The sequence below is a fragment of the Prionailurus bengalensis genome, chromosome F2, assembly GCF_016509475.1.
Source record: "Prionailurus bengalensis isolate Pbe53 chromosome F2, Fcat_Pben_1.1_paternal_pri, whole genome shotgun sequence".
Taxonomy (NCBI): Eukaryota; Metazoa; Chordata; class Mammalia; order Carnivora; family Felidae; genus Prionailurus; species Prionailurus bengalensis.
The window spans coordinates 860,972-885,339 of NC_057353.1; the positions used below are offsets into that span (position 1 = coordinate 860,972).

Here is a 24,368-nt window from a genome sequence, read left to right on the forward strand (position 1 = left end):
TCCTGAGGATCTAGACTGGTTTTCCAAGGTACTAGAAATCAACCTCAAAACAAGTATCATGCCTGGTAGGAATGATCGAGGTTCGTTTCTGCCGCTATGACACGCTGGTTTTCCAAGGTACTAGATACACAGATACTCACAGCAGCAGTATTCATAACAGCTAAGACGTGGAAATACTCCAAACGTGCATCAGCTGACTAAAGGATAAAGAAAATGTGGCAGGCCCTAACAGTGGAATAGCATACAGCAATAAAAAGGAATGAAGTCCTGACACATGCTGTAGCACGGATGAACTCTGAAAACATTATGCTGAGTGAAGGAAGCCAGTCACATACTGTAAGATTCCATTTATACAGAATGTCCAAAAGAGGCAATCCACAGAAACAGAAGGCACTTTGGTGGTTGCCTGGGAGTGGAAGCAGCGGGTGGGGGTGGGGATTGGGAGCACCTGCTAACAGGTATGGGCTTTCTTTTTGGGGTGATGAAAATGTTAAAAAATGTGGTGATATTTACACAATTCTGAGTATAACAAAACTACAGTATTGTACCCTTTTGCTTTTTAAAGTTTATTTATTTATTTTGAGAGACAGCGCATGCATGAGAGTTGGGGAGGGGCAGAGAGAGAGAAGGAGAAAGAGAGAATCTCAGGCAATCTCCACAACGTCAGCGTGGAGCCTGATGGGGGGCTCGAACTCACAAACCATGAGATCATGACCAGAGTTGAAGTCAGATGCTTAACCGACCGAACCACCCAGGCGCCCCTTCAGTATTATACACTTTAAATAGATGGATTATAGGGTGTGTGAATTATATCTTAATAAAGCAGTTACTTAAAAAAACACTAGAGGTGCCTCAGTTGGTTAAACATCTGGCTCTTGGTTTCAGCTCAGGTCGTGATCTTGCAGTTTCATCGGTTCAAGTCCCTCATTGGGCTATATGCTGACAGTGCGGAGCCTGCTTATGATATTTTCTCTCTCTCTCTCTCTCTCTCTCTCTCTCTCTCTCTCTGTCCCTTACCCACTAATGCTGTCTCTCTCTCAAAATAAACTTTAAAAAAAATGTCCTAAATAAATAAATAAATAAATAAATAAAAAGATTCTCCTTTGCACTAGAGACTGAAACGGAGAACTCTGGCAGTATGAGTCCCAGGACTTCTCCACATGCTTTTAAAGTTTACTAAACAAAGGTAATTTGACCAAAGTTACAACAAAAATCAGTGTGATTAATGCTAACAAAGGTGTACATAAGGTGTGTTACACAACACAGAAGGAATATCTAATTCTTGTCCGGGAAGGAGGTTCAGGGAAGGCTCTACAGAAGAAATGATGCATACGTCAAGTCTCAAAAGTGAGTTCTCCAGATGGACAAGGGAGAGAAGGTAAACCCACTTAGAGGGAACAACAAGCACAAGGCATGGCAGTATGAAATCTGGACATTTCAAGTTTCATTTTGATCTCCACTGGCTCCCAGGAGCTTTTCCTGAACTGAAGGGCAACTTTAGAAACAGCTCTCATGTATCCACACTTGTCCTCAAGCCACAGTTCTTTATATACTGTATTTGTCAGCCAATCCCTTTGAATTCAGGAACTGGGTCTGTCTTCTCTTTGTATGTCCTGTAGCACTCAGGAGTATGCCTTGGACAGATATTAAGTGCTCAAAATGGTTATCAACTATAAAATGCAAATATTTTCTTGATCCAACATACACATCATTATGAAAATTATAATTACTAAACTACACACAACCTTCAAATCTAAAAATCTGAGCATGAAGAATATAATGGAATAAAAACTCCATGGTTTTTCTATTGCCTCACCTGCCACCATCTGACATAAATACATGTATCACTATCTCACAGAAAGTATCAGATCTAAAGAAAAGGTTACAAACTCAACAGACATTTTAAAACCAGAATTATTAACAAGCCAGCAAATGTACAAACTAATCTTCACAATGGTTCCATTATCATAAAAGCAGACTACCCATACCTGAATGAACCTCTTTCTGAAAGCTCCAAGGCCTGGAACCTCTGGGTCTCCCAAGGCTGCATACATTCTTTCATACATCTTTTCAATGTGTTTTTTATTAACAGGGGTTTTTGCTAGTTCAACCTTGATATCATCAGTCCAGTCCTGTGCAGGGAAAAAAAAAAAAAAGGGAAAAATTAAGTTGACTACAAGTAGATTTTATCCAAATTCTATGTTTTATGAACTGGAAGCTATTACATTACCTTAAAGAGCATTTCAGGATTAGAGAGCTGCTCTAGGGCACTAATAAAATCTTGAATCACTCCTCCTTGATCCAACTTAATTTTAATCCTATAAAACAATTACCAAGTTTAGGTAATCAAACATCTTCCAAAGATCAAAGCCTATGGTTTTTGTATATGACAATTACTTATATTTATATATAAGACTATACACACACACACACACACACACAAATAGTCTAGGGAAGGAGCAATTTTAAAATTCTGTTCAATATTAGATGAAGAACAAAGTATGTATTCTATCAAGAAGTGAGGTTCTTTTTCTTTTTTTTTTTTAATTTTCTTTTTTTAAATTTACATCCAAATTAGTTAGCATATAGTGCCAACAATGATTTCAGGAGATTTCTTAATGCCCCTTACCCATTTAGCCTATCCACCCTCCCACAACCCCTCCAGTAACCCTGTTTGTTCTCCATATTTAAGGGTCTCTTATGTTTTGTCCCCCTCCCTGTTTTTATATTAGTTTTGCTTCCCTTGCCTTATGTTCATCTGTTTTGCATCTTAAAGTCCTCATGTGAGTGAAGTCATGTGATATGTCTTTTGCTGAGTAATTTCGCTTAGCATAATACCCACTAATTCCATCCATGTAGTTGCAAATGGCAAGATTTCATTCATTTTGATTGCCGAGTAATACTCCATTGTATATATACACCACATCTTCTTTATCCATTCATCCATCGATGGACATCTGGGCTCTTTCCATGCTTTGGCTATTGTTGACAGAGCTTCTATAAACATGGGGGTGCATCTGCCCCTTTGAAACAGCACACCTGTATCCCTTGGATAAATATCTAGTAGTGCAATTGCTGGGTCATAGGGTAGTTCTATTTTTAATTTTTTGAGGAACCAACATACTGTTTTCCAGAGTTGGCTGCACCAATTTGCATTCCCACCAACAAAGGAAAAGAGATCCTCTTTCTCCGCATCTTCCTCGCCAGCATCTGTTGTTGCCTGAGTTGTTCATGTTAGCCATTCTGACAGGTGTGAGGTGGTATCTCATTGTGGTTTTGGTGTGTATTTCCCTGATGATGAGTGATGTTGAGCATTTTTTCATGTGTCGGTTGGCCATCTGGATGTTTTCTTTGGAGAAGTGTCTATTCACGTCTTTTGCCCATTTCTGCACTGGATTATTTGTTTTTTGACTGTTGAGTCTGAAAAGTTCTTTATAGATTTTGGATACTAACCCTTTATCTGATACATCATTCGCAAATATCTTCTCCCATTCTGTCGGCTGCCTTTTAGTTTTGCTGATTGTTTCCTTCACTGAGCAGAAGCTTTTTTTGTTGACGAGGTCCCAGTAGTTCATTTTTGCTTTTGTTTCCCTTGCCTCTGGAGATGTACTAAGATGTTGCTGCGGCCAAGATCAAAGATGTTTTAGCCTGCTTTCTCCTTGAGGATTTTGATGGCTTCCTGTCTTACATTGATGTGTTTCATCCATTTTGAGTTTACCTTTGTGTATGGTGTAAGAAAGTGGTCCAGGTTCATTCTTCTGCATGTCGCTGTCCAGTTTTCCCAGCACCACTTGCTGAAGAGACTGTCTTTATTCCACTGGATATTCTTTTCTGCTTTGTCAAAGATTAGCTGGACATACGTTTTGTGGGTCCATTTCTGGGTTCTCTATTCTGTCCCATTGATCTGAGTGTCTGTTTTTGTGCCAAGAAATGAGGTTCTTAGATAAGGTAAAAGCAAATATCCTTGCCAATGATGCTGACATTTTGATGCACATAATCTGATACATATAGTTTCTGAAGTTATATTATAAAAGAAAAGGCCACATTCTCAACGCACTTTCAAACCTTTCTCTTTTCTTTCTTTCAAAAAAAATGAATTATGTTGCAGTAGACTGTGTTGAGAGACAGGTAGGTGGGTGGTAGGCAGGGCACCAGCAGTGGCAAATGGGATATGCACAGCCAACCCATCCACAAATCATGACAAAAGCTGTATCTTACTCTTGTCTTCTCAGAAACAAACACTCTAAATAATGAAACAAATGAGGTCATGACAAAAAAAAAAGCTCGTAACAGAGAATGTCAACTAGAACACCATTCCTTTTCCAAGTTTCCCTGTAAAAGTAATACACTATTGCTAGTTATATCAACAGTCTCCACTTATAAATCAAATGGAAAAATGAAAAGGATGACACTTCAGGCAGTCTACTGAATCTTTGAATTAAAGAATAATTTCAATAACTGATTTCAAAAAGTATCTCATCTAGTCTCAACCAACAAATTACTGTCAACTATTACTATTATAAGGACAGAATGTCTCATGAATAAAATTCTAAGATGAAGCATATTTTATTTTTTTAAGTTTATTTATTTTGAGAGACAGTGTATGTACATGCACAGGAGGGGTAGAGAGAGAGAGAGAGAGACTCCCAAACAGGCTCTGAATTATTGGTGCAGAGCCCAATGCAGGGCTTGAACTCATGAAACGTGAGATCAGACCCGAGCTGAAATCAAGAGTCGGATGCTTAACTGACTGAGCCAGCTAAGGTACCCCAAAGATGAAATTTATTTTAAAAAAGGAAAGGGGCACCTGGGTGGCTCAGTTGGTTAGGTGTCCGACTTTGGCTCAGGTCATGATCTCACAGTTTGTGGGTTCAAGCCCTGTGTCAGGCTCAGTGCAGACAGCTCAGGGCCTGAAGCCTACTTCAGATTCTGTGTCTCCCACTCTCTCTGTCCTACCCCACCGACGCTCTGTCTCCCTCTCTCTCAAAAATAAATAAACATTAAAAGAAAGGAATTTGGGGGCACCTGGCTGACTCAGTCAGTAGAGCATGCGACTGTGCATTGTAAATTTGAGCCCCATACTGGGCATAGAGTGCACTTAAAAATTAAAAAAGGAAAGAGGGACGCCTGAGTGGCTCAGTTGGTTAAGCTTCTGACTCTTGATTTTGGCTCAGGTCATGATCCCATGGGTTCGAGTTTAACCCCACATTGGGCTCTACTTTGACAACGTGGAGCCTGCTTGGGATTCTCTCTCTCCCTCTCTCTGCCATCCCACCACCTCTACCCCTGACTCAAGCACGCTGTCTCTCAAAAGAAATAAATAAAATTTGGGGTGCCTGGGTGGCTCAGTCGGTTAAGTGTCTGACTTCGGCTCAGGTCATGATCCCACAGTTTGTGGGTTCGAGCCCCTCATCGGGCTCTGTGTTCACAGCTCAGAGCCTGGAGCCTGCTTTGGATTCTGTGTCTCCCTCTCTCTCTGCCCCTCCCCACTCATGCTCTGTCTCTCTCTCTCAAAAATAAATAAATATTGAAAAAAAAATTAAAAAAAAAAAAGAAAATTAAAAAAAAACGAAAGAAATTCTGTAACAATATACCAGGAGTAGGTACATTCAACAAATAGATGTCTAAGATTTTCTATTCTCCAAGGATGGCTCTAATTAATTTGAAGACAAACATAAGCTTCCATGTGTTCGCTTTTTTTTTTTTTTTTTTTTACATAAGCTGTACACCCAAGATCAGGAGTCACATGCTCCCCTGACTGAGCCAGCTAGGAGGCCCCCACGTGTTTGCTTTTACCATACACTTTTTAAAATAACCTATCATATTTAACCAACCTACCTTGCCACAAACTCCTTATTCTTATGACCAGCAGAAGTATCTTTGAAGGAATAGCTTTCACTACTTATTATAAATGGGTAGATAATCGCCTGTGGATAGTTATCAGCAATTTCTTCCACAGTGTGCTGGACAGCAACAGCTTCCTCTTTGTCCAGTAAGGCCACCATATGGCTGATCCAGCCAATGAACTGCCAGCAAGGAATGGAAGACATCTAAAACACAGAGAAGTGTAACTTAATGATGAATAAAATATTTAACAGTTTTATTATAAAAGTATTATGTGTTCATCTAAAAAAATATGTATCTATATACAGAAGTATAAAAACAGGCATAAGTCTAAATAAAACAAAACATCTTCTCTCCCTCAGTCCTCTCAGTTCTTATTCCAGTGAGGCAACCATTCCACTGTTTTGGATGTTTTGCCTGCAAGTGCACCCATATTCTTTCTTTACTTGAATGGAATCAGACTCCATATACTGTCTGACAGAGATTCACCCCATTCCTTTTAACAGCTATATAGTATTCCATTTTGCTTAACTACTGCTATATAATCAATTTTTACGTTATTTTCCAAGTTTTTCTATTATAGATAATGCTATAATGGAAATGCTACACGTTTATCACTTGTGCTATGTGTGCCCACTGGATAAATTCCTACAGGTAAAACTACTGTGTGAACATTAATAATTGTAAAAAACGTTGCTAGATTTCCCTCCAAAAAGATTTTTCAAATTTTCATTTTTCAACGTTTATTTATTTTTTGGGACAGAGAGAGACAGAGCATGAACGGGGGAGGGGCAGAGAGAGAGGGAGACACAGAATCGGAAACAGGCTCCAGGCTCTGAGCCATCAGCCCAGAGCCCGACGCGGGGCTCGAACTCACGGACCACGAGATCGTGACCTGGCTGAAGTCGGACGCCCAACCGACTGCGCCACCCAGGCGCCCCACAAATTTTCATTTTTAAAACTGTAATGAAAACTCCTATAACTCAATACCAAAAACCCAAATAATCTGATTAAAAAATGGGCAGCACAGCTCAGAAAACCGAGACTCTCCCCCTAAGGTCAGAAACATGACAGGGATGTCCACTCTCACCACCGATGTCCAACACAGTCCTGGATGTCCTAGCCTCAGCAATCGGACAACAAAAAGAAATAAAAAAGCATACAAATTGGCAAACTTTCATTCTTTGACAAAGAATGTCAAAGATAAAGACATACAAAGCATACAAAGCAGACCTACAAAGGAGACATACAAAGCAGACAAAGCACACAAAGACAAACTTTCATTCTTGACAAAGAAGTCAAACTTTCATTCCTTGCAGATGACATGATACTCTATGTGGAAAATCCGAAAGACTCCACCAAAAAACTACTAGAACTCATCCATGATTCAGCAAGTCACAGGATATAAAATCAATGTATAGAAATCCATGGTGGTGGTTGCATTTCTACACACCAATACACACCAATAATGAAGCAGCAGAAAGAATCGATCCCATTTACAATTGCACCAAAAAACTGTAAGATACCTAGGAATAAACCTAACCAAAGAGGTAAAAGAGCTGTATGCTGAAAACTATAGAAAGCTTATGAAAAAAACTTAAGAAGACACAAAGAAATGGAAAAGCATTCCATGCTCATAGATTGGAAGAAGAAATATTGTTAAAATGTCTATATTACCCAAAGCAATCTATATATTCAGTGCAATCCCTATCAAAGTAACACCAGCATTTTTCACAGAGCTAGAACAAACAACCCTAAAATTTGTATGGAGCCAGAAAAGACCCTTAATAGCCCAAGTAATGTTGAAGAAGAAAAGCAGAGTGGGAGGCATTACAATTCCAGACTTTAAGCTGTATTGCAAAGTTGTAATCATCAAGACAATATGGTAGTAGCACAAAAACAGACACATAGATCAATGGAACAGAACAGAGAATGCAGAAATGGCCCACAAACGAATGACCAACTAATCTTAGACAAAGCAGGAAAGAATCTCCAATGGAAAAAAGGCAGTCTCTTCAGCAAACAGTGCTGAAAACTGGGCAGTGACATGCAGAAGAATGAACCTGGACCACCTTCTTACACCATTCACAAAAATAAATTCAAAATGGATGAAAGACCTAAATGTGAGACAGGAAACCATCAAAATCCTAGAGGAGAACACAGGCAGCAACCTTTTTGACTTCAGCTACAGCAACTTCTTATTAGACACATCTCCAGCAGCAAGGGAAACAAAAGGAAAAATTAACTATTGGGACCTCATCAAGATAAAGCAAAGCAAAGCAAAGGAAACAATCAACAAAAATAAAAGGCAAGAAATGGGAGAAGATATTTGCAAATGACATATTAGATAAAGGGATTAGTATCCCAAAATCTACAAAGAACTTATCAAACTCAACCCCCCCCCCCAAAAAAAAATCCAGTGCAGAAATGGGCAAAAGGCATGAATAGACACTTAGCCAAAGAAGACACCCAAATGGCTAACAGACACATAAAAAGATGCTCAACAATACTCATCACCAGAGAAATACAAATTAAAACCACAATGAGATTCCACCCCACTTCTGTCAGAATGGCTAAAATTAACAACTCAGGAAACAACAGATTTTGGCAGGATATAGAGAAAGGGGAACTGTTTTGCACTACTGGTGCAGCCACTCTGGAAAACAATATCGAGATTCCTCAAAAAATTAAAAATAGAACTACACTATGACTCAGCAATTGCACTACTAGGTATTTTTCCAAAGGATACAAAAATGCTGATTCAAAGGGGCACATGCACCCCAATGTTTATAGCAGCACTATCAACAATGGACAATTATGGAAAAAGCCCAAATGTTCACTGACTGATGAATGGATAAAGATGTGGTATATGTATAGAATGCAATATTACTTGGGATCAAAATGGCGATGAAATCTTGCCATTTGCAACAATGTGGATGGAACAAGAGTGTATTATGCTGAGCGAAATATGTTGGAGAAACAAATATCATAGGATTTCACTCATGTGGAATTAAAAAAAAACAAAACATGAGAATATGGGAAGGGAAGTAAAAAACAGAGGAAAACAAAGTGGGAGGCAAACCATAAGAGCCTAAATACAGACAACAAACTGAGGGTTGCTGGAGGGGTGGTGGGTGAGAAGATAGGGTAAATGGGCATTAAGGATGGCATTTGTTGGGATGAACACTGGGTATTACATTTAAGTGATGAATCACTGGGTTCTTCCCCTGAAACCACTACAACTGTATGTGAACTAACTTGAATTTAAATAAATACATTTTTAAAAATAGGAAGGAGAGCTGAATAGATATTTTTCCAAAGAAAACATAGGGATGATCAACAAACACATGAAAAGATGTTCAACATCACTAATCAACAGGGAAACGGAAATCAAAACCACAATGAAATCTCACCTCACTAGCTAGTCAGAATAGCTAGTATCAAAAAAACAAGAAACAAGTGTTGGCGAGGATGTAGAAAAAAGGGAACCCTCCTGCATGTTGGTGGGAATGTAAATTCCGCTATGTAAATTTGGTGGGAATGTAAATTTCCACTATGGAAAACAGTAGGGAGGTCCTCAAAAAGTTAAAATTAGAAACACCACACAATCCAGTAGTTCTACTTGTAGGATATTAACTCAAAGAAAACAAAAACACTAACTCAAAACCATATCTGCACCCTCATGTTTATTGCAGCATTATTTACAATAGCTAAAATACAGAAGCAACCCAAGTGTCCCCTGATAGATGAATGGATAATGGAGATGTGATATATGCATTTAATGGGTTATCACTCAGCCATGAAGAATGAATTCTCACCATTTGCAACAACAAAGATGAACCCAGTAGGTATAAAGCTAAGTGAAGTAAGCCAGACAAAGATTTTACTTACATGATTTTTACTTATACGTGGAATCTAAAAAACAACATAAATGAACAAACAAAAAACAGAAACAGACTCATAAATACAGAGAACTAGTGGTTGCCAAAGGGGAGAGGTGTGGCAGGATGAGCAAAATAGTTGAAGGAGATTAAGAGGTACAAATTTCCAGTTATAAAATGAGATCCCCAGCCCCGTGCAGCCCACTCTGGATGCCTGCCCCTCACTGACCCGAGTCCGAGGACATGGTGAACCAGGTTATCAAGTGCAAGACTGCAGTTGCCTGGGAGGCAGAAAAGCCTGTCTATAGCGGACGTAGAGGTGTCACCCCCAAAGGCTCATGAAGTTCAAATTAAGATTATCACCACTGCAGTTGCCACACCAATGCCTACGAGTGGGGCTGATCCTTAGGGGAGTTTTCCAGGGATCTTGGGACATGAACGTGTTGCAATCGTGGAAAGTGTTGGCGAAGGAGTGATGAAGCTGAAGGCCAATGATACTGTCATCCCACTTACATCGCACAGTGTGGAGAATGCAAATTTTGTCTAAACCCTAAAACAAACCTTTGCCAGAAGACAAGAGTTACTCAAGGAAAAGGATTAATGCCAGGTGCTACTAGCCGATTTACTTGCAAAGGAAAGACAACTTTACATTACATGGGAACCAGCAAGTTTTCTGAAAATACAGCTGTGGCTGGTATCTCTGTTACTAAAATGGACCCTTCGACAACTTTGGATGACATCTGCCTTCTGAGTTATTGCATTTCAACTGGTTATGGTGCTGCTATGAACAGTGCCATCTTGGCCTAGGAGGAGTTGGATCGGCGGTTATCGTGGGATTCACAAGGGCCAAGGAGTCCAGACCCCCAGGACTTCGGGAAACCCATCCAAGAAGTGTTCACTGAAATGACTGGCAGAGGAGTGAACTATGCCTTTGGGTGTACTGGTAACCCAGAAGTCACAAGAGCAGCACTGGAGGCGTGCCACACAGGTTGGGGCATCGGCGTAGCAGTTGGAGTAGCTGCTTTGGGTGAAGAAATCGCCACTCACCCATTTCAGCTGGTAAGAGGCCGCACGTGGAAAGGCACTGCCTTTGGAAGATGGAAGGGTGTGGAAAGTGTCCTAAAGTTGGTGTGAATATATGTCCAAAAAGGTAAAAGTTGATGAATTTGTGACTCACAATTTGTCGTTTGACCAAATTAACAAAGCCTTTGAACTGATAGATGCAGAAAAGATCATTCAAACTACTGTAAAGCTTTCATATTTATTTTTTTCAATGTTTACTTACTTTTGAGAGAGAGACAGAGCATAGCAGGGGAGGGGCAGAGAGAGAGGGAGACACAGAATCTGGGGCAGGCTCCAGGCTCTGAGCTGTCAGCACAGAGACTGACCCAGGGCTCGAACTCTCGATCCGTGAGATCACGACCTGAGCCGAAGTCGGATGCTTAACTGACTGAGCCACCCAAGCACCCCAAACTGTTGTAAAGCTTTAAATTCAACAGAGAAAAATACGTCCATCCTTGCACCTAAGTCTGCTGGTCCAGCTGGAACAGCAAGACAAGCAGGGAGAAGCTCTTCCAAGTTTAGTCTCTTAGACCTTCTCTACTACTACTTCTAGAGTAACCTACTCTGGGGAACACTATGTTGTATATAATTCATAAATCTCTAATCAAGGACAAAGCTAATACAGTCATGAATTTATTTTCTGAACTCTCTTTTACATGAATAATTGCTAGCTCATTAAAGAATATTCTAACATAATAAAAGTAATTTCTTCATATGTGAAATAAATGAGTATGTCATGGGATAGTAAAGTATAGCATAGGGAATACAGTCAATAATACTGTAATAACACTGTATAGATACATACGGGAATTATACTTATCGTGATAAGCACTGAATAATGCACAGAATTATTGAATCATTATGCTGTATGCCTAAAACTAATATCACATTGTTATGTCAACTTAAACTTCAATTAAAAAAAATGTATTAGATTGACTAGTCTCCAAAATCTTTTCCAATTCTGGAGACAATAGTTTTTAAAATTTATTGTCAATTTGAGAGGTGAAAAATATCTAATTTTAATTTTCACATTTCATTATTAGTGAGGGTACACAGTCTGTTTATTTTCCTTACATATTTAATCATACAAGTGTTTCCTCTGACCATTTTCTAGTGTCTATTTATTTTATAGAGGCAGACATCAGCTCTTTTTTTGTTTGTTCCCCTGGATAGAAGTGTTGATTATTTTCCTTTATAGCTTCTGGTTTTTGTATAGCTTCACTCCAAGGCCATTTTTAAATTTGCTCATGTTCCCCACCGTCCCTGCCCCCGCCCCATGCTTTTTAATGTGCTAGTTTTAAGATAAAATCTGATGCACTTGGAATGTTGGTGTAAGAGTGAACTTGGCAAGTTCCTCCTTTCAACTATTAAATGAGGAAAGAGCAAAGTGTGTGGGGATAAAAGGCATCAGTCCATATAGCCACAGGGAGTGCTCAATAACGGTTAGCTCCTCATCCCTGGTGCCATAACAACATTGACTGAACATTCCATTTATTTCCTCACAAATTCGAAATGCTACTTTTATCATATGTAAATAAAATATTATTTTGGAAAAACTAAAATCATAACTTATTTAATGATTTCTTCATTTGTCTTTAAGGAAAACACATACACATATATATATACACTACATTTCTGAAGTTACTTTCATCTCCTTTTTAGGATCTTTTTTTTTTTTTTTAATTTTTTTTTTAACGTTTATTTATTTTTGAGACAGAGAGAGACAGAGCATGAACGAGGGAGGGTCAGAGAGAGGGAGACACAGAATCCGAAACAGGCTCCAGGCTCTGAGCTGTCAGCACAGAGCCTGACGCGGGGCTCGAACTCACGGACCTCGAGATCGTGACCTGAGCCGAAGTTGGCCGCTTAACCGACTGAGCCACCCAGGCGCCCCAAGGATCTTTTGGAAAAATCCCTACTCTTCCACAACCACAAGAGGGTCAGAGGGTGTAGTATAAAGCCCTGCCAGGCACGGAGTCTCCACAGCTCAGATACCAGCATTGTTTAAAAATATACGATGTAAAGCTAATAGAGTACTATGCTACCCTTTTTAAACTATCATATTATTAACTCAAAGCCTGGCCCTATTTTCTAGTTAAACATCTAGAAAAGTCATTAAGGAGTCTTTCAGATGGCCCCTATGACAGGAAGGCAGCAGGCTGATGCAGACCTGTGGGGGAGGCCTTCATGGGACACACGAATGGTGAGCAGACCGTGTGGGGGAGTGCCCGCGCACCCCGGTTGTTCGCCGCGCGCTCAGAGGACTCAGAATCCTGTGAACACGGTGCTGCCAGAAGGCACTACGGTCACGGGGGTGGGAAGCCAGCTGAAATGTACTCCCTCTCCCTGAGATAAATAATAAACTGAGCATAAGGCACCAACAGATGTTCCAGACTACAGCTTACTCGTTATGGGCAGCAAATTGTGTTCCAGAAAGTTTCCGCCTCTGTCCCAAACATAACTCCTCCTCTTCCTGGGGTCCTTGTTCAGACACAGTGTTCTTATCAACACCCACAAAGGAAAACTGGTAAATGTGAACACTCTTTTATATAGCTGTATACAACTTTAAGTTCTGTATGTTTTTGGAATGTAGTAAAATTCAATCTGGTTAGGAAAAAGTGTAACTTGTGCACCACACATACTAACGTGTTTAAATATAAACAGAAACATGTCTTCACGTACTGTAAAGTTGTCTTTACCAGAATTCAAATACTAACCTCTTTTGTCATTAGGCTCAGGGTCTCCTCAGGATATAGCTCTATAATCTGCAGCAGTCTGGGAAACTTCAGCCTGGCTTCACTGGAATGCAATTTTAAAGCTTTCAACATTTTGTCCACCACAAGGGCTGGATACATCTGCAGTTGTACAGACTCAATAACTACCAAGGACAGGAGAGAAGAAAAAATGGTCAATATATCCACTTATATAAACTGTAAAATTTAACAAATGACTATATTTCCCTTTTTGGTTTATATTTTGTATTATGTCACTGTTCTCTTTTTCACACGTATTTAGATCAACCAACACCAGACGTAGTTTTGGGCCATATGTGAAAGCGTCCATCTTGAACCTGACTCTTGTGTTAGATCATGCATTCTGCATGAAGCGCAGTTTGCTTCCTGGGCTGGGTGGGAACACAGGACAGCTTCTGGTCACTGAATTTATTTCAGGAGCAAGAGGAAGGCCACGTAGCCAATATTACCAAAGCAACAAGCAAAATGTAGAAAGTATGAACTAAACAAACGGAAAGACAAATGATAGCTAGACTCTGTGTTGTCTGAAGATGTCACTGCCTCTTAAAAAGACAAGACCTTGGGGCACCTGGGTGGCTCAGTTTAATGTTCAACCTTGGTTCAGGTCATGATCTCAAGGCCTGTGAGTTTGAGCCCCACGTCAGGCTCTCTGCTGTCAGCGCAGAACCCACTTCAGATCCTCTGTCCCCCTCTTTCTCTGCCCCTCCCCCACTCGTGTGTGTGTGTGTGTGTGTGTGTGTGTGTGCACTCTCCCTCAAAAATAAATCAACGTGAAAAAAAAGGGCAAGACTTTTCTCAGAATAACTGCCACTTAAAAACAAACAAGCAAACTGGAAACCTAAAATATCCACAAAAGTCTTAAGACTGGTTAACACAGTGTGACAAACTAAATGGCTTTTCCTTCTGTGATTCACCTGAGGCACTCTCCTCCTCCTTGCGAAGCTGCTGGTCACAGAAATCCACCAGTGTCATGTAAGCCTCTGTCATGCTGGCTACAGGCCCCTGGCCCTCGAGGGAAGGCTGGGCCTCCTCTTCAGCTGTCCGTACGGCCTCAGAAAGGTGATAGAATGCTCTCTGGTATAGACCTGCAATCACCTAGAATTCACAGAGGTCTGTGAGTACGGCTGAAGTTTTCTCGAAGAACTCTACTTTCTACTTGTGATGATACAGAAAGATTACTTGTGATTTCTGAGTCGTGAGATATCACAGAAAGCTGGTTAAATGGAAAAGGGAGTTTGTCTGCCCTGATTGTGAAACAGTAAGTGATTCCAGTACGATCCTCAGTACTTTTAAAAATCAGATGGTCCACTAATCATGCAGAACTGGCACCAAAGGTCACTGGGGGTCATATAGCCTGTCTGAAGAAGAGACAGAAGATGGTGCTTTAACCTCACCACCCTGCACAGATATTGCTAACACTGTGAAGGAAAAAGGCAAGGCTAACAACTGAAGTGAGATGGGCACAGTGAGATGAGAAGCTGCTAACTATGGAAAATAAAAATTCATTTTAAAAAAGCTAAGCAAAGCAGACACTACATAAAAAAGGGCAGAAAAGCCTGGTTTGCCCCACAAGCTAGTGGGATGTCTGAATGGCGGCTGGTGGTGAAATTTCATTAAAAAAATCCATGGAAGAACTGTTCCCATCAATCTGACACAAATTTCTGATTTTTAATACTAAAACAGTCTGTATTGTTCAAATAAACAGGAAACACATGGAGTATGTCAGTTTCCACATAAGAAACTTGGCTGTGCATAACTGTCAAATATATTTCCAAACACAAAGCAATCATCATTCTTCATTATTTCTTTCATGTAGCCAGAAGGCTGCACATTATAGACACACAACACACAAACATAACAAGCTCACTCTTCCTGTGTTCATTACCTTGTCTGTATTCTCTGAACTGGATCCAGAAAGGTCCAAGATTCTTCTAGCCTTGCTTTCCTCGATTTCAGCAAGGCAGGTTGGTTCCCTGCTGAGAGCATCAGCTATGATTCTGTAAGTTGTACCCAAGAGAATGTTCTGGTCATGGAAAGCCAGAACATTTTTGCTTAAGTAACTTGATATGCTCTCACCTGTTGGATGAAAAACATACAACACACATGATTTTCTCAGAAATAAATGAATGCCATAAATAAAAAAAAAAGATATTCATAGCGTACAAAAGTTGTTTTCTATTAAAAAAGTAAAATAAATCTTGAAGGGATAAGAAACTGACTTCAAACATTGGTTAGGGAATTTCTTGAATTCACATTAATGAAAAATGTTCTTTGTTAGCAGTGGCTGTATCAACGCCTACAGAAGCTAAGCAATTAAAACGCTGAATAAACTTTTATTCAAGCACCATCGTTCTGCATTTTGTCAAAGCACCAAATTCTCTAATCATGCAGAACTGGCACCAAATTCTCTTATGAAGAAAATGGCTCTTTTTAATGTGATTTGTGCGTGTATCTTAATAGCGCAGAGTACATTTTTAAGTTGATAATGTGGCCTATAGCTGATAACACCACAGATGCTACTACATTCAAAGGTCTAGTTCTACGTCTTACTGTGTGGTTCTAGGAAAGGAACTTATTAGCCCTGGTCAAGCCTGCAGCTTGCACAGGTGTGAGAAGGGACGCAAGCAAAAGAGAAAGGGCCGTCACCTAGCAAGTCCCGTCAACTACACTGCCATGTTCATCTGTCCATGAAAATTCTCTGCCAGATTTCCCTCAGACACATAATCAAAACTACTGGCCCTGTTATTTCACAAGACTGTTACAAACCACCGCCATACTAGGACACTAAAACTGGGTCATTATTATGAGCACTAATGTTTTCTCAGGATCAGCAAACTCCTCCTCCTCTCCCCTATTCCCCCCACCAAAAAACCCTAAAAATATTTAAGCAATCATAAGGGTGATGTTCTAACCCCGATCAAATGGAAGTCCTGTTTCCCCTATTTGCATTTTGACTGAGACTGATATCTGATATAACACCCTGTCCTACTGAAGAGTCAGATTTGGGAATAGGATTGTAGACACTGTCGATAACAGTGCCATGTACCCTTGGACCCAGGGCAGCAGAGCAGGTGGAGTGGATCCAAAGCTCTCAAAGAGAAAGGTTTTCTCCCCTCAGCCTTAAAGGCTATGTTATTATAAAAAGAGAAGAGCTGAGAGAAAAAAAGGCAGTTCATGTTCAACTTCTTACAAGGCAATTCTTATAAGTAAATGAGGTTTTCAAAATAATTAAGCTATTAGATTCATAATTTGCATTAAGTATTAAAGGAAAAAATTTTAATTTCAATTTTATTTGATCGATAAAGAAATAAAACCTCCAAATACCACATTCAGTAGCATTACTAAGATAAAAACTACCTTGGCTCCAAAGAGTTAGTAAAATTATCACAAGATTTAATTCGCAAATATAAGATAAAGCAGCAAAAGAAGAGTTCTCATAGACACAGAGACGTAAGATAAAACAGTGCTGCTGCGCGTATTTAGGTAGGAAGAGCATCCTGGTACCCAGCAAGGAGACTGTTTTCAGCGCCGTGAGGACCTGCTCCGGGCAGCTCTGGGCCCGGCTCCGGCTGTGGCTGAGCCGGGAGTAGCTGTGCACCCACTTCACCTGCCAGCCATCTCTTGTTTTGGAGTCTCTATGCAGCTCCTTCAGTAGCTTCATGGCAAGTGAGAAATTGTGCTACAGAAGAGAGAAAGAGATACGATGACATACAGGTGGTAACTTAGAAATAAAACCATTTAATGTAAGTTTTTAACTGGCCTGCTTTCCTTTTTGCATGACACAACTCACCTTAGAGCAGCGAACCCCTCCTCCACTGAAATTATGTAGATGTGTTCTTATTCATCGTGGGGATAGATTCATCACATTTAAAGTGTACAATTCTGTGTCTCTTGGTATATTCACAAAGTTGGGTGACCATCACCACTAACCAGTTCCAGAACGTCTGATCAACTCAAAAAGAAACTCTTCGTCCATGAGCATTTGCTCCCATTCCCCCTGGCCATGGCCAAACCACTAATCTACTTCTGTCTCTGTGGATTTACCTATTCTGGACATTTCATGTCAGGGAAATCAGAAAACACGTGGCGATTTTTACCTGTCTCCTTTCACTTAGCATAGTATTTTCTGGGTTCATCCATGTTACAGTTTGCATCAGTACTTTATTCCTTCACATGGCTGAATAACATTGTACTGCATGAATATAACACAGTTTATTTACCCATTCATCTACCGATAGATTCTTGGGCTGTTTACACCTTTTGGCTATCTTGAATACAGATACATACAGATTTCTGTGCATACAGATTTCTGTGTGGACACACACTCTCTTTTCTCCTGGGAGTGGAACTGCTGGGTCACATGCTAACTCTACGTTTAACTTTTCAAGGAACTGTCAGACTGTTCTCCACAGCGGCCGCACCATTTTACGCGGTCATCAGCGTATGAGGGTTCCAATTTCTCCACATCTTCACCAACACTTGTTACTGTCTCTTTGATTACAGTGGGTGTGAAGTGGTGTCCTGTGTGGTTTTGATTTGCATTTTCCTAATAACTAATAATGTTGAACATCTTCTCATGTGCTTGTTGACCATCTGTGGATCTACTTTGGAGAAATGTCGATTTAGATCCTTTGCCCTTTTTTTTGTTGGGTTGTTTGAGTTTTTGTTGTTCAGTTATAAAGAGTCCGTTAGGTGTTCTGCATAGTGGATCCACAGCAAATATATGATTTCCCAGTATTTTCTCACACTGTAAGAGCTGTCTCATCACTCTTTGTAGTGTGTTATTTACGGCACAGGAGTTTTTAAATTTTGGTGTATAAATGTTGGTTGCTGTGTGAACGTCTTTTAAATCTTCCCTATCAAGGTTCAAAGACATTTTCCTCAAACTGGTGCCTTCGTAATTACCCCCCCCTCCAACTGCAAAGGCTAAAATTCCGACGCATCCTCAGCTGCACCTTCTCCATCATTCCCAGCATCTCTGGGCTTCTTCTATCGCTAACAGAGCATCTCGCACGCTGTCTGCGTTCCCACCACCACCTCCCTACATTGAGACTTCACAGTCTCTCTGCCTTTTCCCTGAGCAGCCAATCTTCCAAACAGCTTCTGACGTAGTCAACATGTTCAGAGCAGACTTCAATTCCCAGTTTCTCACCTCCATGATTTTATTTGAATTTATCTTGTATCTATAACATCTTTCTCTTTTCTTCACGTGCAAACCCTGCTGTTTCCATTTAATTTTTTTTTTTTAATTTTTTTTTTCAATGTTTATTTATTTTTGGGACAGAGAGAGACAGAGCATGAACGGGGGAGGGGCAGAGAGAGAGGGAGACACAGAATTGGAAACAGGCTCCAGGCTCTGAGCCATCAGCCCAGAGCCTGACGCGGGGCTCGAACCCACGGACCGCGAGATCGCGACCTGGCTGAAGTCGGACGCTTAACCGACTGCGCCACCCAGACGCCCCTGCTGTTTCCATTTTAAAGCCTTGCCCAAATGCCTCCTTCTCCAGGAAGCCCTCTTACCAGGCAGAATCTCTCTTGTTCCCTGGGCTCTCCTAGCATGGTGACCTCTCTTTTCTTTGCCCACCTTGAACTTTTGTTGGGTCAAAGTGCAGCTCTTGTTCTCTCGCTAGACAGTGACCACGAGAGAAGGAACAGTAGCCTTTACCCAGACATTGCTGGGTACAGTTTCTGAGCCGCACCGTGCTACTCATCACTACTCACAACTTCCTCCCCACCAAATTCCTAACCTCAAATCACCCCATTATGACCACAAACCCAGTCTATTCACCAAACTCCTGTTATGTCTGCTTTATAATCTTAAGACCTCTGGTAACTTTACCTGCCTTCTTTCCGCTTCCGCTTCCTTCCATGTGCAATTAAGCCAGCCACCACTTTCACAGCAAGATCATCAGCCGTTGTCCCTGTGTTACACCCACCTGGCAAAACCACACTCTGGGTATATCGAGGGCATGCCTTGTCCGCTCCTACACACTTACAGATGCACCAGAGACACAGTAGCCAGGCTCTGTGTGTGCCCCAACAGTCCTTCCGTGGCTTTCCAGGCCCTCCACCACAGTCCACAATAGCCCACCACTCTCTCACTGTCCTCAGCTCTCCTCGGCTCAACCTCTGCAGAGGGCCTCACGGCCAGTTCTCAGAGAGAACAGATGAGCTCTCCCACTCACCTTTGCCTGAATCCTGTCCCCGCAAACTCCACAAGAAATCCGATTTCCCCAGTGACGTCCTCTCTCTCCCTAGTGTTAGGCTTTAAACACCCTCAGGCACCTCCACCCTAAAGACCAAACTCCTCCCTGAACCCACTGGCTCCTCTGCATCTTGGCCTCCTTAGGGACAGCCTGCGCTCACTGTCCCTGAATCTCTACCTTCTTCTCTTCTTCCACCCATTATGATCTGACTTCTGCTCTCGTGAAATGATTCTCACCAAAGTCAACACAAGCCTCCCCTCAATGCAAGGGCACTTTGGTCTTTGCACACCTTTGCTCTCCCAGGTAATGACTTCTGCCCCTTCCTGTGGGCTCAGCCCCTCGGGGTCATCATCTAATGTCACCGTTTGGTTTCAGCTCCTTTGTGGGCACCTCTCCCTTTGCTCCTCCCAGAGCCATAGGTCTGTTTTGGCAACTGGTCTTGGTCACCATATCCACTCCAGACAGTCCACATGCCAGTCACACATCATACCTCTATCGGAAGCATAATTCTTTTTCTCCAGAACTTTAGATTTCCTACGTATAAATTATCGCATAGAAATCACAACTTGTTTGTCTTAAACGCCTCACAAATTCAGGATGTCTTGAAATGAATGCACCATCGGCCACACAAAACACTCCTCCTCCTGCACCCCATCCACCAAATGACACAGGTGGAAGCAGAACCAGTCACACTGCCTCATCCACGCCTCCTCCTTTTTCTTGGAGGAGAACCTAGACTGGCTACCCGTATCAATCACGTGGATTGATACTGGGCAAGCCTTTGCCCTTCCTCCAATCTTTCTCCTCACTACAATCAGAATACTGTTTTAAAACTGCATATCTGGTCACCTCGATCCCAGGGCTTTAAGTAGGGGCTAAAGTTCAACCGTTGCTCCACTCAAAACACCAAATGTCCCGAGCCACTTCTGGGTCTTATATGTTATTCCCTCCACCCATCTCACCTCTCAATTCCCAACTTAGCTATGACCTCCTACTCCAGGAAGCTTTCTCTGTTTCCATTAAGGCTGGGTCAGGTGTCCTTCCCATATGACTGTCCTTTAGTATTATTGTACTATAACTGCTCATCTGTATGTCTATATTTTATTCAATTTAGTATCTCCAGCACCTAATGGTGTGCTTGGTAATGAAAAAAAGGCAAAACTCAAATTTCAGTTCTGCTACTTTTGGAGAGTTTCAAAGAGCATGGGCAGGTAAACTGAAATGCACTGAAGGCTTTATGTGATCTTCAGACTAGAACTATTTTTCTCTCTTCACGTCTAATATTGCTGGTACTGGTACTACCTCTCTCTAGCCCTTATTTATATGGGAACATATTGTTGACAACTTCCTAAGAAAAGCCAGCGTGCCACATGGAAGGGTTTTAGCCATCTTAGTAATTCTTACACATTTCTTTTTTTTTTTTTTTTTCTTTTTTTTTTTTCTTTTTTTTTTTTTTTCTGAAATTTATTGACAAATTGGTTTCCATACAACACCCAGTGCTCATCCCAAAAGGTGCCCTCCTCAATACCCATCACCCACCCTCTCCTCCCTCCCACCCCCCATCAACCCTCAGTTTGTTCTCAGTTTTTAACAGTCTCTTATGCTTTGGCTCTCTCCCATTCTAACCTCTTTTTTTTTTTTTTTCCTTCCCCTCCCCCATGGGTTCCTGTTAAGTTTCTCAGGATCCACATAAGAGTGAGACCATATGGTATCTGTCTTTCTCTGTATGGCTTATTTCACTTAGCATCACACTCTCCAGTTCCATCCACGTTGCTACAAAAGGCCATATTTCATTTTTTCTCATTGCCACGTAATATTCCATTAATTCTTACACATTTCTAAGTAATGCACTTGCAGCTCACTTCCTTCCCCTCTCTCACCAGAACCTTCTCCCAGTTTGGAGAAGTCTGAGCAGTAGTAGGGAGCACACACGTCTCTCCATCTGGCCCACGCACCCTAACTTCCTGCTGAGAAGCCACATGCACTCCTCTTTAGCCATGTGCCTTAGAAGATGGCCCCAGCTGCAAGTAGAGCTAATGAAAAGAATCTTCCTTTTTTCTGCAAGAAATAGAAACTGTTGGGGCGCCTGGGTGGCGCAGTCGGTTAAGCGTCCGACTTCAGCCAGGTCACGATCTCGCGGTCCGTGGGTTCGAGCCCCGCGTCGGGCTCTGGGCTGACGGCTCAGAGCCTGGAGCCTGTTTCCGATTCTGTGTCTCCCTCTCTCTCTGCCCCTCCCTTGTTCATGCTCTGTCTCTCTCTGTCCCCAAAATAAATAAACGTTAAAAAAAAAAAAAAAAAAAAGAAATAGAAACTGTTTCTAATTCCAAGAAGATGTAGTATGGAGGAAGGAAGATATGAAACATCCACAGCCATTTCCAACTACAAAGGGTGAGCCTGGGGCTGCTAGACAGACTTACTACCTGAGAATCTGAGAACAGGAGTGCCTGGGTGGCTCAGTTAGTTAAGCACCCAACTCTTGATTTCGGCTCTGATCATGATCTCACAGTTTGTGGGATTGAGCCCTGCATCGGACTCTGTGCTGACAGTGAGGAGCCTGCTTGGGATTAGCTCTCTCTCCTCTCTCTCTGATCCTTCCCCACTCATGCACACTCTCATCCTCCTTCCCTCCCTCTCTCTCTCTCAAAATAAACAAACTTGAAAAAAAAAGAATCTGACGACAAATCAGTAAGGTAGAAGAGAGAACTGAGGGAGAGAAAGCAGGCCCTTGCTGACAATATATTTCAGAGTATCTGAAAGCCAGATCTTCTAGACTTTACTCATAGGAACTAACAGATTTCTTTTATTCACCTAGACTGCTCTGGGTTGGGTTTTCTGTTATTTGAAATATACAAATCCCTATCTGATAAAATACCCATCTCAAAGAAAAACCGAGAAACTAGCACTTAAACTTACAGAAATATTAATTATTTCTACTAGAATAACATTCTTTGCTTTATAATAGCAATCTATCAATATAGGGTCATTAAAAGAGTAAGCTCCCCTAGTATATTCAAATATAATTTAAGTACATGAAAAATATGATTTAATATTTTATATACAAAAAATAAACCTAAATATATTTTATATTTTATTTTATAAATAAATAAATATTTTATCTCCATGAAATAAACCTAAATATAATTTGTAACTAACTGGCAAACATTCATTTTGTTAAACAGGATCCAATCTGATATTGGGTTTATTTTCTTTTTTTAATAACAGAAAATAATTATTTTCTAATGATTAACAAGTATGCAATAAACTTTAGAACTTTCTGGATAATTTTAAGTGTTTCTTCAAGTTTACTTTCTTTTAAAGAGAACAAAAATACTAAGTACTCAATTATCTTTGAGCTTCAGATTTTAAGGAGAAGTTTAAAAACCAGCTAATTTAAAGAAATAGAGGACTACAAACATGAGTACTCACCTGCTTTCTTGCACTTTCTACCATCTTCATTTTCATAGAAAACACACAGTTCTTAATCAGAGAACAGACCTCTTCTCCCTGTTCCTGGACTTCCATCCCATCACTGGGATCTCCATCACCATCCATGGACATACTATGATCATCTGGAGGAAGAATAAGTTTCTCCTCGATTTTGCTGAGAAAGAAACAGCTACAAAAAACGAAGAAAAGTGAGAGTTAATGCCATAGATTCATGAAAGAAATCTTGGACATACAGTAAGCTACTGGATGGTATTAATAGAAATTCTACAGCTATTAAATTTTTGGTCATTTTTTAGACTGTAAATGTACACTCTAGGCACCAGATTTAATATCTATTTTTAATTAACCAACTCTTTAAAAGATATTTTTCTAGATATCATTTACTGCATATACCTCCACAAAACAAAGCATTTAAATGCACAATGTTCTCTCCATGAATGGGTGACATGACTATGTTGGCTCAGAAGCCATTTCCCTTTTCATATCTCCCAATCTAAGGTCCTACCCCAAAGATGAAAATTGTAAAGCAGCAAACAGGTTATAATCACTGGGAATATGAAAAGATAATGCTATATTGCTACAAAAATTATTTTTATTTGTATTGTAATTTACATATCTGACTCTGTTCCAGTGATTTCATTTTCATTATTTTCATGTTAGTAAACACTGACAAAGGCCCTTAACATATACAACCCATCCCTGATCAATATTGTGGTAGGGTCCCCTCCCTAAGAAAAAACAAACAAAAAACAAACCACAAGGCAACCTGGTTATATGTGTACATGACAACATCCCTCATGACCTTGTAACATGAGACCACTTAACCTAATCAGACTACATGTTTGTGTGTTACCATGTATGGGAGACAATAAAGTAGAAAATATATAGAAAACTACACCACGTGGCACTCTGGGCTCAGTTCTTTGGGTAGGAACCCAACTGAGCTGTGCCAGCACGAATAAAGTTGCTTCCTGGACAAGCCTCAGTGTCATGACTCCCTGTGTGAGAATCCCATGACATTACTTGGAGGCTCATCCAGGATTTGGAGATGGTGCGTTTCCACCTCCTTTGCCACTGGGGATACGAACCTCAGAGTGCCGGGGGAGGCAGCCTCACCAGGGGCTAGCAGACCGCTAGATCCACAGGAGGCTAGCCCTCCTGGTGTGTCAGGACGA

General features: G+C 40.8%; 1 protein-coding gene and 1 pseudogene across 1 annotated transcript in view; one reads left to right on the forward strand and one right to left on the reverse strand.

The window, feature by feature from the left end:
* The window catches only part of PRKDC (protein kinase, DNA-activated, catalytic subunit), a 204,104-nt gene that overhangs the window by 15,868 nt on the left and 163,868 nt on the right, over window positions 1–24,368 (reverse strand). The window contains exons 69-76 of the mRNA XM_043601034.1: window positions 23,173–23,362; window positions 17,045–17,219; window positions 15,426–15,616; window positions 14,455–14,635; window positions 13,505–13,665; window positions 5,839–6,050; window positions 2,231–2,318; window positions 1,989–2,132 (exon numbers count right to left, since the gene is read on the reverse strand). Of these exons, the coding sequence (XP_043456969.1) occupies window positions 1,989–2,132; window positions 2,231–2,318; window positions 5,839–6,050; window positions 13,505–13,665; window positions 14,455–14,635; window positions 15,426–15,616; window positions 17,045–17,219; window positions 23,173–23,362 (1,342 nt within the window). The remainder of the gene's footprint in view (window positions 1–1,988; window positions 2,133–2,230; window positions 2,319–5,838; window positions 6,051–13,504; window positions 13,666–14,454; window positions 14,636–15,425; window positions 15,617–17,044; window positions 17,220–23,172; window positions 23,363–24,368) is intronic.
* LOC122496015 lies at window positions 9,670–10,995 on the forward strand (annotated as a pseudogene).